This window comes from Antechinus flavipes, chromosome 6, assembly GCF_016432865.1.
Source record: "Antechinus flavipes isolate AdamAnt ecotype Samford, QLD, Australia chromosome 6, AdamAnt_v2, whole genome shotgun sequence".
Lineage (NCBI taxonomy): Eukaryota > Metazoa > Chordata > Mammalia > Dasyuromorphia > Dasyuridae > Antechinus > Antechinus flavipes.
The window spans coordinates 210761985-210781756 of NC_067403.1; the positions used below are offsets into that span (position 1 = coordinate 210761985).

Sequence of the window (19772 nt, forward strand, 5' to 3'; positions counted from 1 at the left end):
GTGCCAAGATGGCACAAAGAGGAATAAACCCTCTAAAGCTCTCCAAACAACTAGAAAACCAAGTAGAAGAAGAAGTAAAACACTTGCGAGGAGGGAAAGATTGGTGGGAAGAGAGAGAAGGGGGATAAATAAGCAAAAAATAGCATGGAGGAAAACAGTTATCATAATTATAAATGTGAATAGTGGATAGCAGAATAAATTAAAAAGCAGAATCCTGCAACATATTGTTTACAAGATCCTTCAGATGAAAGAGAAAGATACCTACAGGCATATAAGGAGCTAAAAGAGAATTTATTATCCTTCAGCTGAAGCAAAGAAAGCAGGGATAGTAATCATGATCTTAGACAAAACAAAAGTAAAAATAGAACTAATTAAAAGAGGTAAAGAAGGAAACTATATCTTACTGAAAAATACCATAGACAATGAAATTATATCAATACTAAACATATATGCACTAACTGGAGTAGCATATAAATTTTTGAAGAAGTTGAATGAATAGAAGAAATTAAAACTTAATAAGTTACAGGGAAAAATAGAATAAAATTACACTAATGGAGTACCTCAACTTTCCCCTCTAGGAACAAGATAAATCTAACCAAAAAAGAAATAAGAAAGAAGTTAAAGAGATGACTAAAATGCTGGAAAAGTTAGATATGATAAATCTCTTAAGAAAACTAAATAGAAATAGAAAAAGAAATACCTTTTTCTCAGCATTATATGGCACCTACACAAAAACTGACCCTTATTAAGACATAAAGACCTCATAACCATATGGATAAATCATGGTTGAATTGATTTTAAAAAGAAAAGAAAAAACAATTACTCATATCAAAAATGAAAGATTTCAAGACAACTGTTAGGAGCTATTTTCCTAATCTTATGCCAATAAATTTGACAATCTAAATGAAATGGATGAATATCAGTGAAAATAGAAATTATCCAGATTACAAGAAGAAAAAATAAAATACTTAAATAACTCAAACTTAGAAAAAATAATTGAACAAGCCATCCAATGAACTTCCTAAGAAATAATTCCCAAGCCTAGATGCATTAACAAGCAAATTCTACTAAATATTTAAAGAAAAATTAATTCCAATACTATCTAAACCATTTGGAAAAATAAGCAAGAGTCCTACAAATTCCTTTTATGACGCAAATATGGTGCTGATATCTAAACCAGAAAGAGTCAAAACAGAGAAAGAAAATTTTAGAAAAGCTTCCCTAATGAAAACTGATTTAAAAAAATTGAAATTACATACTAGCAAACAGATTATAACAATATATCACAAAAATCATACACTATGACCAGCTGAGATTTATATTAGGAATCCAAGGTTGGTTAACCAGCCCATCAGCATAAGGGGCTTTATTAATAGCAAGAAATTCTATGATTATCTCAACAGATGCAGAAAAAACCTTTGACAAAATATAGCATCCATTCCTATTAAGAAAAAAGCAAAATGAAATACCATGAGGAGATATAAGGAATAATGGAGTTTATCTTACAATGATAAATAATATTTATAAATAATATTAGCTCTAAATCACTACTGATTAGAGAAATGCAAATTAAAACAACTCTGAGGTACCACTACACACCTCTCAGATTGATTAAAATGATAAGAAAAGATAATGCTAAATGTTGGAGGGAATGTAGGGAAATTGAGACACTAATACATATTTGATGGAGTTGTGAACTGATCCAACTATTCTGGAGAGCAATTTGGAATTCTGCCCAAAGGATTATCAAACTATGTATACTCTTTGATCTAGCAGTGAGTCTCTACTGGGAATATTTCCCAAAGGGATCACAAAAAAGGGAAAAGAATCCACATGTGCAAAAATGTTTGTAGCAGCCCTTTTCATAGTGACAAGGAATTGTAAACTGAGTAGATGCCCATTAGTTGGAAATGGCTGATAAATTATGGTATGTGTATATACATTATGAAATATTACAGTTCTATCAGAAACAATCAGCAGGATGATTTCAGAAAGGTCTGGAGAGATTCACATGCTAAGTGAAGTGAGTAGAACTGAGAAGAACATCATACATAGTAACAACAAGATTATGTGATGATCAACTCTGATGGACATGGCTCTTTTCAATAATGAGAAAATTCCAGTGGACCTATAATGGAGAGAGTCAATGATATCCAGAGAGAGGAGTAGAGGGACTGAATATGGATCACAACATAATATTTTCACCTTTTTTGCTGTTGTTCCTGTTTGCTTGCATTTTGTTTCTCTTTTTTTTTCTTTTTGACCTGATTTTTCTTGTATGGCATGATAATTTTGGTTATATGTATAGAAGAATTGCACATATTTAATATATTTTGGATTAGTTGCTGTCTAGGGGACTATCTCTACATGTATTTTGAAAATAAAAAGCCATTATTAAAAAAATAAAAGTTATTTGAAATGGGGATAATCTAGAAACCTTTCTAATACAATCAGGAGTGAAACAAAGGAAGCCCATTATCACTTTTATTATTTAATATTACAGGCAATGAGGAAACAAAACTATCTCTCTTTGCAGGGGATATGATGTTATACTTAGAAAATCCTAGAGAATTAACTAAAAAACTACCTTTGACAAAGTTGCTGATTATAAAATAAGCCCACAAAAATCTTCAGCATTTCTAGGCATTATCAATAAAGTCCAGCAGCAAGAGATAGAAAAAGAAATTCCATTTTAAATAACCCTAGACAATATAAAATAATTGGGCCTCTATCTACCTGCCAAGACAAACCCAGTAATTATATGAACACAACTATAAAACATTTTTCATACAAGTCAAATCTAAGCAATTAGAAAAATATTATCATGAGCAGATCAAGCTAATATAATAAAAATGACAACTGTATCTAAATTAATCTACTTTTCCAGTCATACTAATCAAATTATCAAAAATCATTTTATATAGCTATAAAAATATTAATAAAAATTAACCTGGAAGAACAGAAGCTCAAAGATACTAAGAGCATCGATGGAAAAAAAATAGTGATCTAGCTGTTCCAGATCTCAAAATGTATTATAAAATGTAAATATCAAAACAGCCTGGTCCTATCTAAGAAATACGGTGGTGGATGAGTGGAATATATTAGGTACAAACTACAATCAGTAATCTAAGTAGATGGTAAACCCAAAGATCAAAGCTTATGGAACAAACAAAAACAAATACAAACAAAAAACACTATTTTACAAAGACTGCTGGGAAAAGTATGGCAGAAACTAGATGTAGATCAACATCTCACACTATATATTAAAATGGATTCATGATTTGCACATAAACGGTGATACCATAAGTAAATTAAAAAAGCATGGAGGAGTTTCTCAATCAGATTTATGGGTAAAGGAAGAATTTAAAACCAAAGAAGATAAAGAAAGCATTACAAAATATAAAATAGATCATTTTCATTATATAAAAATTTAAAAGTTTGCACAAACAAAATCAATGCAACCAAAATTATGAGGTAAGCAGAAAATTGGAAGAAGGGGAATTTGCAACAAATATCTCTTTTAAAAGCCTCATTTCCCAAATATATAGAGAACTCAGTCAAATTTGTAAAAATACAATTCATTCCCCAACTGATAAATGGTCAAAGAATACCATCAAGCAATTTTCAGGTAAACAAATCAAAGCTATCTATAGTCATTTGAAAAAACACTCTAAATCACTATTAATCAAAGAAATGCAAATTAAAACAACTCAGATACCACCTCACACTTATCAAAATGATTAATATAACAAAAAAAGGAAAATGTTGGATGTTGGAGGGAATGTGAGAAAAATGGGACACTAATGCACTGTTGGAGTTGTAAACTGATCCAGCCATTCTGGAGAATAATTTAGAATTATGCCCAAAGGACTATAACTGTGCAAACTCTTTGATCCAGCAATACCATGGTAGATGTATATCCCAAAGACATTAAAAAATGAAAAATATTTTGTACAAAAATATTATATAGTAAGCTCTTTTTGTTGTGACTAAGAACTGGAAATCAAAGGGATGCCTATCAATTGGGGAATGGCTAAATAACTGCAGTACATTATAGAGATGGAATATTATTGTGCTATACGAAATGACAAGCAAGATGATTTCAGAAAAACCTGCAAAGTTTTACGTGAACTGATGTATAGTGAAGTGAACACAAACAGGAGAATACTATACACAACAATAGCAATATTTTTCAATAAAGAACTATGAATGATTTAGCCATTCTCAGCAATGTAATGATCTAAGACAATCCCAAAGGACTAATGGTGAAGCATATATCAACCTCTAGAAAAAGAACTGATACTGATTAAAAATAGACTGAAACATACTAGTTTTCACTTTCTTTCACTTATTGTCTTTTATTCAAGTGTTCTTGTATAAAATATAATATAATATGGAAATGTTTTACAAATCTACACATGTATAACCTATATCTAATTGCTTCCCATTTCAGGGAAGGAGGGAGAAAGGAACAGAGTTTGGAACTCAGAACTTTAAATGATAAAGTTTAAAAATTAAAAAAAAAAGAAAAAGAAAGCTTTGCAAGCACTGTAGCCCTATAGAAATGTCAACTATTATGATTTGGTGTCATATTCTACCAAAATCTGAGTTCCACAAGGACGAAAATTCTGTTTTATCCAGATTTCATAGCTCCCTTAGGGCCTAGCAAAGTACTCTACAAACAGAAGACTGTAAATCTTTGATAAACTAGATCATAAAATTTCAAATATTTAAAATTAATGTGTGATATATTCTAATGTAATAGGGCTGATGGTGATGGAAAGCAGAAGGACCTTTTGGTCTGCTCTGGAACTCTAGTTTCCCATAGAACTCTAGTTTCATGGAACATTGAGTAGCCAAGGTATCCAATATATTCTAGTCAAAGTAGTCCAAGAAAGACCTGCTATTTACCCTCTCACTCATTATGTCCTCATCATCTCCTCTCCTTCCTCTCCCCATAATACTAAGAACCATTGCTCAATTTAGAAAATGTCCTAGAGCTCAAGACATCTACACACTAACTAATGGTAAAACATCAATATTTTGCTTATGCTTTAAGACCTGGCCCCAGAAAACATTTGTTCCCATAGTCCAGAAATAGACTACAAGCCATAGAATGACTGTGCAATACTATTATTCTACTGTTCTTTGAATGTTCACCCTAAAATTAACTTAGATTTATTTGTATGACTGTCTGTGGTTTCCTCGTATGACTAAAATATACAAAAAATAAAAATAACTTCAAATTGGAAGAGCAGTCATTATGTAAGGTTAAGCTTATTTTCATATTTTTATTTTTAAAATCCAACCAAATTAAAAGTTCACCATTTCTTGGTAAAGGACATCCACAGCAAAAGCATAAGGTAACTACTATGGGGGAAAATGGCAAATTAAAAAGTTAAAATTTAGAATATGAAAGACTAAAAATCACTTCTTTTCAGAATCATAGAATTTTAGAGTTGGCCAGCTAGTCAATCCAGAACCTTTCAAGTACTTAGCAGGTATTTTCCATCATTCTCCAAATACTATCCTCACCAAATCTATGGTTCTATTGGCTAACTATTCCTTTTCCTTAAACGACTACTCATATGACACAAATTTGACTTCTGATTGCCCTTCAATGGATTCACTCTATGACTATATAATGGATCACTTTCCCTCAACAGGAAGAGGAAATGGCCAAAAAAAAAAAAACAAACCATGGATAGTTAGTTGGTTCATGGGTCACCAAGAATCAGATATGACTGATTGACTGAACAACAGCAATATCTCCATTCCCCATATCTAATATGCTGCCAAAACTTGTCATTTTTACCTCCATAACATGTCTTACAGCCCTTTATTTTCACTCATATGAGCCCTGCCTCAGTTAAGACTCCCATTGCCTCCTATAAAAACTCCCTAATTGTTTTTTCTGCCTCAAGTCTTTCATTTCTTCTATATATATTTCTACTCAGCTAATAGTGATATTTCTAAACCATCTCTGACCTTGTCATTCAATTGTGCAAGAAATTCCAGTGTATCCTTAATATCACTAAATATAAACCATCTACATCTGTATCTCTACATGTCTGTCTGTCTGTCTCTTTCTCTCTCTTTCTTTATGAACACCCTTCACAATGAGGTACTAGCCAGATTTCTAATTTTATTCTACTTTTTGTCCTTCCCCATTCTGTTTCTGACACCCATTCCAGCTCCTGCCTCCATGCCTTAGCCTAGGTTGCCACCCAAGGACAGATGGGATTTCATCCTCCCTTCTACCATCTATGCCTTCCTTCAAGGTTCAGCTCTTGCCACTAGACCTAGATGGCTCGGAAGAAGAGTAAGGTTGGTGACTTTGCACAGCCTTGCCTCATTGCACATTCATTTGCACAGCATGGTATTACCTCCCTGATGTCATGGTCCTCTGTGAGAATGAAGGACCAACAATAACCTCTCTCTAAAGCATGTAAGGTTTTGTTCTCTTTCAACAATTTCTAATGCTTATGATTTGCTACAGGGAAATTCATGATAAGAGCAAGGCAGCAAAAGAAGAATCTCTGAATCAAATTGTATTTTTTTTAAGTGCTATTACTAGAAGTAGCCTTCAACAAGTGTCTTATCCATTGCTTTCTCTGATATGCAAATGACACAGGGTTCTCAAAGACTTTTCTAGAGTAGTACAAATTTTGACAAGTTCTAAAGCTGTAAAAGCTACAATAGGAACCAGGGATTGTTCTACTAAAAAACAAAACAAACAAAAAAAAACTCCTGAAGTGTGGACTCTCCAACAGGAAGTTAACTTTTAAATGCTGAAATACATTTACTCATGAAGAGTATATACCACATTATGGAGATGTTGCAATCTTTATCTATTGAAAGGTTATACATGCCAATGAAACTATATTTTTTGAAGTATTACAATAATATGAAGTTTGTTACAATTAAAGGACCAAATTAATTAAGACTACATGTAATGACAGAGACCTAGGTTTATGGAAACAAATGTGATAAAGCAACAACTTACCAATTCGATTCCTTGTGGAAAAGGTGTATCATCCCAATCCTTCTGTGGAAATCTCTGGATTATTTTTCCCATTCCTTCTGCAGACCCTATAAAGAAGTGCAAGATGAATTTGCAATTATAATGTAAAATATGATACCTAAACCAGGTAGGTTGAAAACAGAGAAAGAAAATTATAGATCAATCTCCCTAATGAATATTGATGCTAAAATCTAAGACTACAGAAAATCATCCCCAGGATAATACACTATGATCAAGTAGGATTTATACCAGGAATGCAGGGCTGGTTCAATATTAGGAAAACTATCAGTATAATTGGCCGTATTAATAACCAAATTAACAAAAAACCATATGATCATCTCAATAGATGCAGAAAAAGCATTTGATAAAATCCAACATCCATTCCTATTAAAAACACTTGAGAGCATAGGAATAAATTGACTTTTCCTCAAAATAATCAGCAGCATCTATTTAAAACCATCAGTAAGCATCATATGTAATAGAGAAAAACTGCAACCATTCCCAATAAGATCAGGAGTGAAACAAGGTTGCCCATTATCACCGTTACTATTCAATATTGTATTAGAAATGTTAGCTTTGACAATATGAGTTGAGAAAGAGATTAAAGGAATTAGAGTAGTCAATGAGGAAACCAAATTATCACTCTTTGCTGATGATATGATGGTATACTTAGAGAACTCCAGAGATTCTACTAAAAAGTTATTAGAAATAATCTACAACTTTAGCAAAGTTGCAGGATACAAAATAAACCCACATAAATCATTAGCTTTCTTATATATCATTAACAAAATCCAACAGTCAGAATTACAAAGAGAAATTCCATTTAAAGTAACTACTGATAGTATAAAATACTTAGGAATCTATCTGCCAAAGGAAAATCAGAAATTTTATTAGCAAAACTACAAAACACTTTTCACACAAATTAAGTCTGATCTAACCAATTGGAAAAATATTAAATGCTCTTGGATAGGGTGAGCAAATATAATAAAGATGACAATACTACCTAAATTAATCTATTTATTTAGTGCTATATCAATCAGACTCCCCAAAAAACTATTTTAATGACCTAGAAAAAAATAACAACAAAATTCATATGGAAAAACAAAAGGTCAAGAATTTCAGGGAATTAATGAAAAAAAAAATCAAATGAAGGTGGTCTAGTTGTACCAGATCTAAAATTATATTATAAAGCAGCAGTTACCAAAACCATTTGGTGTTGGCTAAGGAATAGATTAGTTGATCAGTGGAATAGGTTAGGTTCAAAGGACAAAACAGTCAATAACTATAGCAATCTAGTGTTTGACAAACCCAGAGACCCCAGCTTTTGGGATAAGAACTTATTGTTTGACAAAAATTGCTGGGAAAATTGGATACTAGTATGGCAGAAAGTAGGCATCAACCCACACTTAACACCATACACGAAGATAAAGTCAAAATGGGTTCATGACCTAGACATAAAGAATGAGATTATAAATAAATTAGAGGAACACAGGATAATTTATCTCTCAGCCCTGTAGAAGAGGAAGAAATTTATGACCAAAGAAGAACTAGAGATCATTACTGATCACAAAATAGAAAATTTTTATTATATCAAAGTGAAAAGTTTTTGTACAAACAAAAATAATGCGGACAAGATTAGAAGGGAAGCAATAAACTGAGAAAATATTTTTACAGTCAAAGGTTCTGATAAAGGACTCATATCCAAAATATATAGAGAATTGACTCTAATTTATAAGAAATCCTGATAAATGATCCAAGGATATGAATAGACAGTTCTCAGATGAAGAAATAATTGAAACTATTTCTAGCCATATGAAAAGATGCTCCAAGTCATTATTAATTAGAGGAATGCAAATTAAGACAACTCTGAGATACCACTACACACCTGTCAAATTGGCTAAAACGACAGGGAAAGATAATGCGGAATGTTGGAGGGGATGTGGGAAAACAGGGACACTGATACATTGTTAACGGAATTGTGCATACATCCAACCATTCTGGAGAGCAATTTGGAACTATGTGCAAAAAGTTATCAAACTGTGCATACCCTTTGATCTAACAGTGTTATTACTGGGTTTATATTCCAAAGAGATCATAAAGAAGGGAAAGGGATCTGTAAGTGCACGAATGTTTGTGGCAGCCCTTTATGTAGTGGCCAGAAACTGGAAACTGAGTAGATGCCCATCAATTGAAGAATGGCTGAATAAATTGTGGTATATGAATATTATGGAATATTATTGTTCGGTAAGAAATGACCAACAGGATGATTTCAGAAAGGCCTGAAGAGACTTATATGAAATGATGCTGAGTGAAATGAGCAGGGCCAGGAGATCATTATATACTTCAACCACAATACTATATGATGATCAATTCTGATGGACCTGGCCATCTTCAGCAATGAGATGAATCAAATCAGTTCCAATGGAGCAGTAATGAACTGAACCAGCAACACCCAGCGAAAGAACTCTGGGAGATGACTAAGAACCATTACATTGAATTCCCAATTCTAATGTTTTTGCCTGCCTGCATTTTGGATTTCCTTCACAGGCTAATTGTACAATATTTCAGAGTCCGATTCTTTTTGTACAGCAAAATAAAGGTTTGGTCATATATACTTATTGTGTATCTAATTTATACTTTAATATATTTAACATCTACTGGTCACCCTGCCATCTAGGGGAGGGGGTGGGGGAAGGAGGGGAAAAATTGGAACAAAAGGTTTGGCAATTGTCAATGCTATAAAATTACCCATACATATAACTTGTAAATAAAAAGCTATTTTTTAAAAAAAGCAGAATTGATAAGTGGAAAAAGAATTATAAAATTTCACTGAAGAAAATAACTCTTTAAAAAGTAAAAGTGGTCAAATGAGGAGGTAAACCAAAAGCTAATGATTCTGTAATACATCAAGAAACAATAAAACAAAGTAAAAAGAATGAAAAAATAGAAACAAATATGCATTATCTCACTGGAAAAACAACTGATCTAGAAAACAGTTCAAGAAGAAATAATTTATGAATTACTGAAAAGAGAGTCTAAGCATCATATATTTCAAGAAATTGTCAAGGAAAACTGCCCTAGCATTCTATATCACAAATGTACTCACACACATAAAGCTCAAAACTGCAAATTGCTGATGTCTTTATCCACATGAGTACTTTCTTCAGCAATGCAGATCATATCCCTTACATGCTTGTTTTATCTGATTCTTAGATGCAGGTCCTTATGAGATATATTTTAGAAGAGTCTACTTTAAAAGGCGAGGAAAAGGAGAAAAAACAGAATTCTTAACAGAAAACCAGGAAGATTTGATATTATCAAAGTGCTGTGGAAGGAGACTGAGAAGTCTATCTTATAAGGTCAATCTGAGGTCTGAGTCCCAAGAAGGGGGCACACCCATTTGTACTTATTCCAGAAACAAAAAGAAGGGGAGGAGGGAGGCATCATAGGAAACATCTTGATCTAGGAGTGGAGGGAAGCCTAAATAAGAGATCCTTACTCTCAAGGATTAGGGCCAAGAGAACAGAATAAGGAACTGAATGGGAAGTGGTAAGAAGACTGAAAGAAATTGTTTAGTGTTTCAAGCCTATACCAATAAAACTAAGAAGCAGGTAATTTATCTCCACTGTATACATCAACAGAACATGTTTCAAATTTCTCTACACTACAAAAAAGTTTGGTTGTGCAAAATAACTTGGTAAGATGGACTACAGTGAAAAGGGTGAAAGTTGAAGGTAATTGGGTACTACCAGAGAAAAGGTAGCATGGCAGTAGGGAAAGCAAACGAACAAGAGATATGGCTAAGAACTACTCTCTTTTTCTGTCCTGGAGAGGGACAACAAAAAGAGAACATAAAATGTATCCTACTGGGACAATCATACATTATTTTGTCATGATTTTACTAGTGTGAAAACTGTCTACACAGATTGAGATCACAGCCATTCTACAGCTTAGGTAATGAAGACTTATAGAAGTCTTCTAAGCTCAGGGAAACACCACAATTTGCACATGGTGATACAGCCAGTAAGAATAAAAGTCAGATTTTAATTCCAGATTTTCCTGACTCCAAATCCAGAAATGCCATAATTGTTCTCTCCCTAGATTATGTGATTCTTTTTACCAATGTGTAATATTAAGATTTCAAATTAATTTTCATTCTTTCAACAAATATCACTTGACTATGAGGAAAGGCAACTCCTATGGGGTAAATGTTAGGAAGGATCCCAAAAATATTTTTAAAATTTTAAATGGCTAACGAATGTGCAGATAATCAATAAGTGAAACAACATTTATGTTAAGTGAACTAGCCAAAGAATTTTAACAACAGATAAGAATAGGGATGGATCTGTGATTTCATGAAGTATAGGGAACTGTTATTGTTTGTCCTTCATTCTTAAAGATGACCATGATATCAGGGAGGTGATGCCATTACATGCAAGCAAATTAGATTTCAATGAGGAAGGGATGTACACCTGCCTCACTTTCCCCTCCAGAGCCATCTGGATCCAGTGATAAGATATAGATTGACAACTGGAGAAGGCCTGTGATGCAATGGGAGACGTTGGCCTTTTTAAGCTAAGTTTTTCTCTTCTACCTTCTCTACCATTTAGGGCCTTAATCAGCAACCTCAGCCACTGAAAGAAGTGACTTGCCCAAAGTATGTGTCAGAAGCAGGACCTCAAACCAAGTCCATCTGTCTTTTAGACTGGCTCTCTATCACTACACTCTACTAGTTTTCACAGCACAAAAGAACACTCCCTTTAAACAAAAGGGCATAAGAAATCCATCACTTTTTTTCTCAGCAATCCCACTGCAGAAATCATTCTTCCCCTTTAAGTACTGTTTACAAAACGATCAGTTCCTAAATCCCGGTCCCTTCATCAACTTTCTTATGTAAATCTTTGTCCCATTTTGGGTCAAAATGCCATCTCTTTCATGACCTTTAAATTCCAGAAGTGAACTGTTAATGCATTTTACATTCCAAATTAATGAGAAATATGATAAACAGTTTCTCTACTTACAAACCATTGATAACACTGTCTGAGCTATGGTAACTATTTTTCCTTGTTAAATGCAAGCTTGTGTTTCTACTACTTATTTTATTAAAAAGCATGTTTTTAAAAACCTTAAACTAACATCTATAATGCAAGTCTAAAAAAATTCTCAAACAATCAAGATTTAAAGTCGGAAGGTAATATTGCAAATTTTAACAATTAAGCAATGATTTATTCATTGTTTGAAAAACATTTCCCATAAATCTTTTTTCGTGAATATTTTTATAAGGATGAAATATTCCTGATCAATCAATCAAGTAGTATTTGTTGAATGCATGTTACCCATTATTCTAAATTCTTTAGGGTATACAAAGATGCATAATACCTTAAAATTTATCTATCTCGACTTAAGTTTGATCTGGATTAGTTAAAACATATCAAAAAATAATTGCACTGCAGGCATCACTGCTAGTTGGAATGATGATTTTGCTATGAATTTTGTTTTCACTGAAAAAGATAAATATAATTTATGCAGTAGTTCTTTAAAAAAAAACCACACAACCCTGTAATTTTAGATATTGCTCTTCTTGATCTCCCTTTTCCTTTCCCCCTTTGGAAACACATTCCATATTTTGGAAAATTCTATCTTAGAGGCAATTAGGGGAGCAAATCAAGCCACTTAAGAGAAGAGATGAAGCTTCTAAGTTTGAGAAGTCAATGTACTATTCAATTAAAAGTCCCCAGTAAGCAGTTTATGATGTAGGACTAGAATGAATGTTAGGGGGCTCAATATACAGATCTGGGACTCATCTACTTAGAATCAATTCTATCCATGAGAGGGGCAGCTAGATGGTGTGGTAGATAAGAGTGCTGCTGGCCCTGAAGTCATCAGGACTTGAGTTCAACTCCAGCCTCAGACATTTAATACTTCCTAGCAGTGTGACTTTGGGCAAGTCATTTAACCCCAATTATCTCAAAAAAAAAATTATATCCATGGGAGTTAAGGATATAAGAGATATTAAAGGGTGGGGGAAATTATCTTGGGGAACATCTATTTTTAGACATTAAATGTTTTAGGGAGATAGTATGATGATTCAGCAAAAGATAGACTCAGTCAACAAGCTTTTATTAAGTGCCTACTACATGCAGAAACTATGCTAAACACTGAGAAAACAAAGGCACAAAAACAAAAACTAAACAAAACTCACAAAGTCCAGTCCTTGCCCTTGAAAAGCTCATAGACTAATGAGAGAGAAATCATAAAAACAAACAACAACCTTGGGAATGAGGTATTATTATTTCCCCAATTTTACAGTTGAGGAAAGTAAGGCAGAGATGTAATGACTTGCCATAGATTACATAGCTAGTATGTATTTGGAGCTGGATTTTTAACTCAGGTGTTCCTGACTCCAGGCACAGAGATCTATGCTACTTGATGAATCATATAAGGACAGGTAATTATGATCAGAGAAAATAATTTCAGATTTGAAAGCATAGTTATGGGTAATGATGAAGTTATAAGATTGTAACTGTGAGTAGCTTAAGTAGAATAAAAATGTAGGTCATAGAAGTTAATGGAACTGATGAACTGGGAGGTTGGAAAAAATATCAGGCTGTAGGTTAAAATTCCAATGAAGTTATATAAATATTCAGGTGGAGAAGACTATGAGTCAGACAAGATATTCTTTAGAAAAGTACTGCATCTGTACCCCAAAGAGAGCATTTAAAAAAGGGGAAAGGGCCCATATGTGCAAAAATGTTTACAGCAGTCCTTTTTGTAGTGGCAAGAAACTGAAAACTGACTGGATGCCCATCCGTTGAGGAATGGCCAAAGAAATTATGGTATATGAATGTAATAGAATATTACAGGCTGATTTCAGAAAACTGTGGAGAGACTTAACATGAACTGATGTTCAGTAAAGTAAGCAGGACCAGGAAAACAACGTACAAAACAACAGCAAGATTTAATAATGACCAATTGTGATGGATTTGGCTCTTTTCAAGTAGGCAGTGATTCAAGTCCATTCCAATAGATGTGGGATGGAAAATGTCATCCACATCCAGAGAGAGAACTATGGAAACTGAATGTACATCAAAGCATAGTATTTGTACCTTTTTGTTTTTGTTGTTATTCTTGTTTGCTTGTTTTTTTATTCTTTCTTGTGGATTTTTTACCTTTCGATCTGATTTTTCTTGTGGTGTTCTCTTCTTTAATATAATATAATGTTTCTCTCTGGGAGCAGGTTTCTCGGGGAGGTTTTCTGGAGGCAGCCTTAGTTTCGGTTCCAAGTAATAATCATCGCAAATACAGCTAGCTGATAAAATCCAAAGGTTTATTTTCTCCTTCCTTGGGCCCGGGCAGCTTTCTTAGAGACCTCAGCTTTCCTTGGTTCCGAGAGCTCTTGTTGCTAGTCTTTTGTCTCTAGCTCAATTTGGAATGTCTCCAGCCAGCACCAAGGTGAAAGTTGGAATGAATCTGACTCCACTTCCGAGAGTGGGCTTGTGGGCTTCCTCCCAGAGTGCTCTCTGTGTCTGTCCCAGAGTGCCCCTGTGTCTGTCCCAGAGTGCTCTCTGGCCCTAAGAGCTTCTTGCTTATATAAGCTCTCTAAAGGTATGAACACAAGCTTTGTTTCTATCAGTTCCACTTAGTACCTTGTTTCAAGTTCTGGCCCATAACATCTCCTTGTAAGATCAGATCAATCATACTGAACCATGCTAAATTAAATAATTATTGTCTCTCTCAATTCTAATGACTTAACAGCTTGTAAGGATTCTAACATCTCCCGCTTTCTTTGTTTTAGAACATAAGATGGTCATGACCTCCCTGACTTCTCAAGGAGGTGAGAACCCCCAAAAAGAAGGTGATCACACCTTCCCTGACTGCTCAAAAAAGAAGTGAAAACACCATAAAAAGAAGGTGGTCACACCCTCCCTAACATCTCAGGAAGGGAGATGAAAACACCAAAGGAAATGGGAAATCAAATCACATTAGTGGGTTTCTAAAGGGGCTCACTTGAAACAGATATACATAAATCCATCAATATGGGAGGCATTACACATAATTACATAAGCACATAGCAATATAACACAGGCTAGTAGTGATGTAACAAATAACATGAATCAACATACAGAATTATACATGTCCATAAGTCCTAGAAAGAGTCCAAAAGGAATCCATTGTCCATTAGCTCATGTGCCAGGAATCCAATAATTCCTGTAAGCTTTGAAGTACTGCAATAGTCTCATCAACAATTTTTCATCTCAAGGAATCCAATGATTCTTGCTGGTTTTTGTTCATCTTCTGTTAGGGAATCCAATGATTCCTTAAGATTTTAAAGTTCTTTTAACAGTCTCATTATCAGCCATGATCTTTCAGTGTCAGATATTTATTAAATCTTCTCCTTTGTTTTGAGGTTTTTTTTTTTCCCTCTGTCTGTCTCTCTCTGATGGATAAGACGAATACGGCTTGTTGGCACCCATCTGATTTCTTCTCCATCTGTAGGAATATAAGCAAACCTTATCTCCCAGGCATTCCCTTCTATTTACCACTTTTGGGACTTCTCCTCATCATCTGGCAATTACATTGTTGCTGTTTGCACTGGACACTGCCTTGTTGGATTAAAAAGCCTGTATTCTCCTCAACTGTAATCCTAATTACTTTTCTGTTGGTTGATCACATCAGAGTCCTGAACTTCTAAAGACTCTCTGGGAGTAACCTCAGCTGCTATCATGCCCCACCTGTCTTTTGATTGATAGCTTGGAGCTGGGCCTTGCCTCTCATTTCCCTGTATCAATCTACATTCAGAGGCCCAGTGAAAGCATTTTGGACATGGGGTTTTTGGTTTTATTCTCTCATCCTGTCCTCTCACTCTATCTCTGTATCTGCACTGGGCTCTCAAATGTCCAACTTTTACACACTGAAAGCATCTACAAGTTAGCAACCCTGTCTTCCCATGTTCATCACAGTCTGGGTATAATAAGCATTTGTGCCCACTGTGGCACCGCATCTTATGATCTCCTCTAAAGGAGCATCTTTGTCTAGTCCCTATATAATCCTTTTGAAAACCTCATTGGCATTTTCCTTAGCTAGATGTCTGGTCATTATTTCTGTAGCTGCATTATCTCCAATGGTTCTTATTACAGCTGTTTGTAAACGTCCCACAAAATCTGCAAAAGGTACACTGGGACCTTGTTCTATTTTTGTGAAGGCTTTACATCCATCTTTCTGTCCAGGGAGATAACTCCAAGCTTTTATTGCCACCTTAGAAATTTGTTCATACTGTTATGGGATAATAAATCTGTTCTGAATTCTTTCCATACTGACCTTCACCAGCCAGTTGGTCAAAAATGATTTATCCAATAGCTCCTGTTTGCCTATTACATTAGGCTTGAATTCTACATAATTCATGAAACTCCGAAAGCCACAACAAATTTTGTCCAGGTTCTAAACATGTTCTAGCTATGGATTTCCAATCATTCAGGGTTAAGATTTCATAAGACAAATTATCTAGTACCATCTTCACATAAGAGGATGTAGCCCCATAAAGAATGCAACCCTGAAGATGGCGGAGAGGAGGCTCACAGTTGCATAAGCTCCGCGCTTTCTCTCACTATCCACTTCATTACAAGCCTCTGAATCAATGCTTGACTGAAAAAAACCCACAAATAGTTACCAAGAGAAGCCATCCTTGAGATCCGCCAAGAAAGGTCTGTCTTTACTGGAGGGCTGGTGCGGTTTTAGATCGGGCACAGGCTGAGGGCAGCGGCAGTGAGAGCACGGGAGCAGACTGGAGAGGGGGTGGAGAGTGATCGTAGCCGTTTCTGCGGGGAGAGCTTCGCTACAGGTTTGGATAATTTCCTCCGGCAGCAAGTCAACAGCCCAGCAGAAAAGCTAAAAACACCGGGCTGAAGAATACAACCGCAAACAGCTGAAGTCTCTCAGGACCTGGCCCCCCCCCCCTTCCCCCCCCTTAGTGACTCAGCACGCTCTGGGATCTCAGAGCGCAGGCGCAGCACAGTCCTGCTAGTGCCTCACTGCTGCCACCTGCAGTCTGTAGAGGAAGCTCGATAACACACCCAGCCCCTCCCCCAAAGAAAGACTCCAGTTTTTTTCTGTTTTTCTTTGGTAGTTTATCTCTGATTAATAGACAGAATGAGCAAGAAGCTGAAGAGGACTTTAACCCTTGACAGCTTCTATACAGATAGAGAGCAGACTCTAAATCCTGAGGAGACTAAAAACAGGCAGTCCCCAGGTGATTCCCCAAAGGAGGAGATCGGCTGTTCCTCAGCACAGATGAACCTCATAGAAGTGATTAAAAAGGCTCTCACAAGGGAGCTAGAAGAAAAATGGGAAAAGAGTCTGGAGAAAGTTAAAGAGAGAGTGGATAAAGAAGTAAAATCCTTGAAAAATAGGATTAGTGAACTGGAAACAGAAAACAGCTCTCTAAAAAACAAAATTGGCGAAATGGAAAAAAATTCCACAGAACAAAAGAACTCAATTGGACAATTAGAGAAAGATTTTAAAAAAGTGAGTGAAGAGAATACTTCACTGAAAATCAGAATTGAACAAGTGGAATTGAATGACTCGAGGAGACAAGAAGAATCAGTCAAGCAAATCCAAAAAAATCAAACAATGGAGAAAAATGTGAAATACCTTCTGGGGAAGACAACAGACCTGGAAAACAGATCCAGGAGAGACAATCTGAGAATCATTGGACTCCCAGAAAAACATGATGAAAAAAAGAGCCTGGACACTGTCTTCCAGGAAATTATCAAAGAGAACTGCCCAGAAGTCATAGGAACAGAGGAAAAAATAAACATTGAAAGGATTCATGGATCACCCACTGAAAGGGATCCTAAAATCAAAACACCAAGGAATATAGTGGCCAAATGCCAGAACCCTCAGGTGAAAGAAAAAATATTGCAAGCGGCTAGAAAAACCCAATTCAAGTATCAAGGAGCCACAATAAGGATCACCCAGGATCTGGCAGCATCCACATTAAAAGATCGAAGGGCCTGGAATATGATATTCCGAAAAGCTAAGGAACTTGGTATGCAACCAAAAATAACTTACCCAGCGAGAATGAGCATCTTTTTCCAGGGAAGAAGATGGACATTCAACGAAGTAAGCGAATTTCATCTATTTCTGATGAAAAAACCAGAACTTAACAAAAAGTTTGATCTACAAATATAGAACTCAAGAGAAATCTAAAAAGGTAAAGATTAATCTTGGGAACTATATTTTGACTATATAGATGTATAAAGAATACATGTATACCTTGTTCTAGAAATTGATGTGGAAAGGACATTGTACCAGAAAAAGGGTAAAGTGGGGGTAGTACATCTCATGAAGAGGCATAGGAAACCTATTATATCTGAGAGAAAGAATGGAGGGGGATGAATATAGTGGGTATCTTACTGCCTTCAGAATTGGCTTTAAGTGAAAAATCTTAAGACATATTCAATCTATGGTGAAACTTCTCCCATCTCATTGAAAAGTGAGAAGGGAAAAGTGGAAAGGGAAGGAATAAGCTAAGGGGAAGGGAATACGGGAACTGGGAGGGAAAGGGGTAAGATAGGGGGAGGAACTCTAAGGAGGGGGGAGGGATACTAAAAAGGGAGGGCTGTGAGAAGCAAGGGGTGCTCACAAGCTTAATACTTGGAAGGGGGGGAAAGGGGAAAGAAGGGAGGAAAGCATAAACCGGGGTTAACAAGATGGCAAGTAATACAGAATTGGTCATTCTAACCATAAACGTGAACGGGGTAAACTCCCCCATAAAGAGAAAGCGGTTAGCAGAATGGATTAAAAGCCAGAATCCTACAATATGTTGTTTACAGGAAACACACCTGAAGCGGGGAGATACATGCAGGTTAAAGGTAAAAGGTTGGAGCAAAATCTACTATGCTTCAGGTGAAGTCAAAAAAGCAGGGTAGCCATCCTGATCTCAGATCAAGCTAAAGCAAAAATTGACCTAATCAAAAGAGATAAGGAAGGACACTATATCTTGCTAAAGGGTAGCATGGATAATGAAGCACTATCTATATTAAACATATATGCACCAAGTGGGGTAGCATCTAAATTCTTAAAAGAGAAACTAAGAGAGCTGCAAGAAGAAATAGACAGTAAAACTATAATAGTGGGAGATCTTAACCTTGCACTCTCAGAATTAGATAAATCAAACCAGAAAATAAATAAGAAAGAAGTCAAAGAGGTAAACAGAATACTAGAAAAGCTAGATATGATAGATCTCTGGAGAAAATGTAATGGAGACAGAAAGGAATACACTTTCTTTTCAGCAGTTCATGGAACCTATACAAAAATTGACCATATATTAGGACATAAAAACCTCAAACTCAAATGTAGTAAGGCAGAAATAGTAAATGCATCCTTTTCAGACCACGATGCAATGAAAATTACATTCAACAAAAAAGCAGGGGGAAGTAGACCAAAAAATAATTGGAAACTAAATAATCTCATACTAAAGAATGATTGGGTAAAACAGCAAATCATAGACATAATTAATAACTTCACCCAAGAAAACGATAATAATGAGACATCATACCAAAATGTATGGGATGCAGCCAAAGCGGTAATAAGGGGAAATTTCATATCTCTAGAGGCCTATTTGTATAAAATAGAGAAAGAGAAGGTCAATGAATTGGGTTTGCAATTAAAAATGCTAGAAAAGGAACAAATTAAAAACCCCCAGTCAAACACTAAACTTGAAATTCTAAAAGTAAAAGGTGAGATCAAT

The 19772-nt window shown here is 35.2% G+C and overlaps 1 protein-coding gene across 4 annotated transcripts in view; it reads right to left on the reverse strand.

Annotated features, from left to right (window-relative positions):
• SBF2 (SET binding factor 2) overlaps window positions 1–19772 on the reverse strand; it is a 464636-nt gene that overhangs the window by 387781 nt on the left and 57083 nt on the right. For all 4 annotated transcript variants that reach the window (XM_051964776.1, XM_051964778.1, XM_051964777.1 and 1 more), the window contains one exon: window positions 7007–7092. In XM_051964776.1, coding sequence (XP_051820736.1) covers window positions 7007–7092 — 86 coding nt within the window. The remainder of the gene's footprint in view (window positions 1–7006; window positions 7093–19772) is intronic.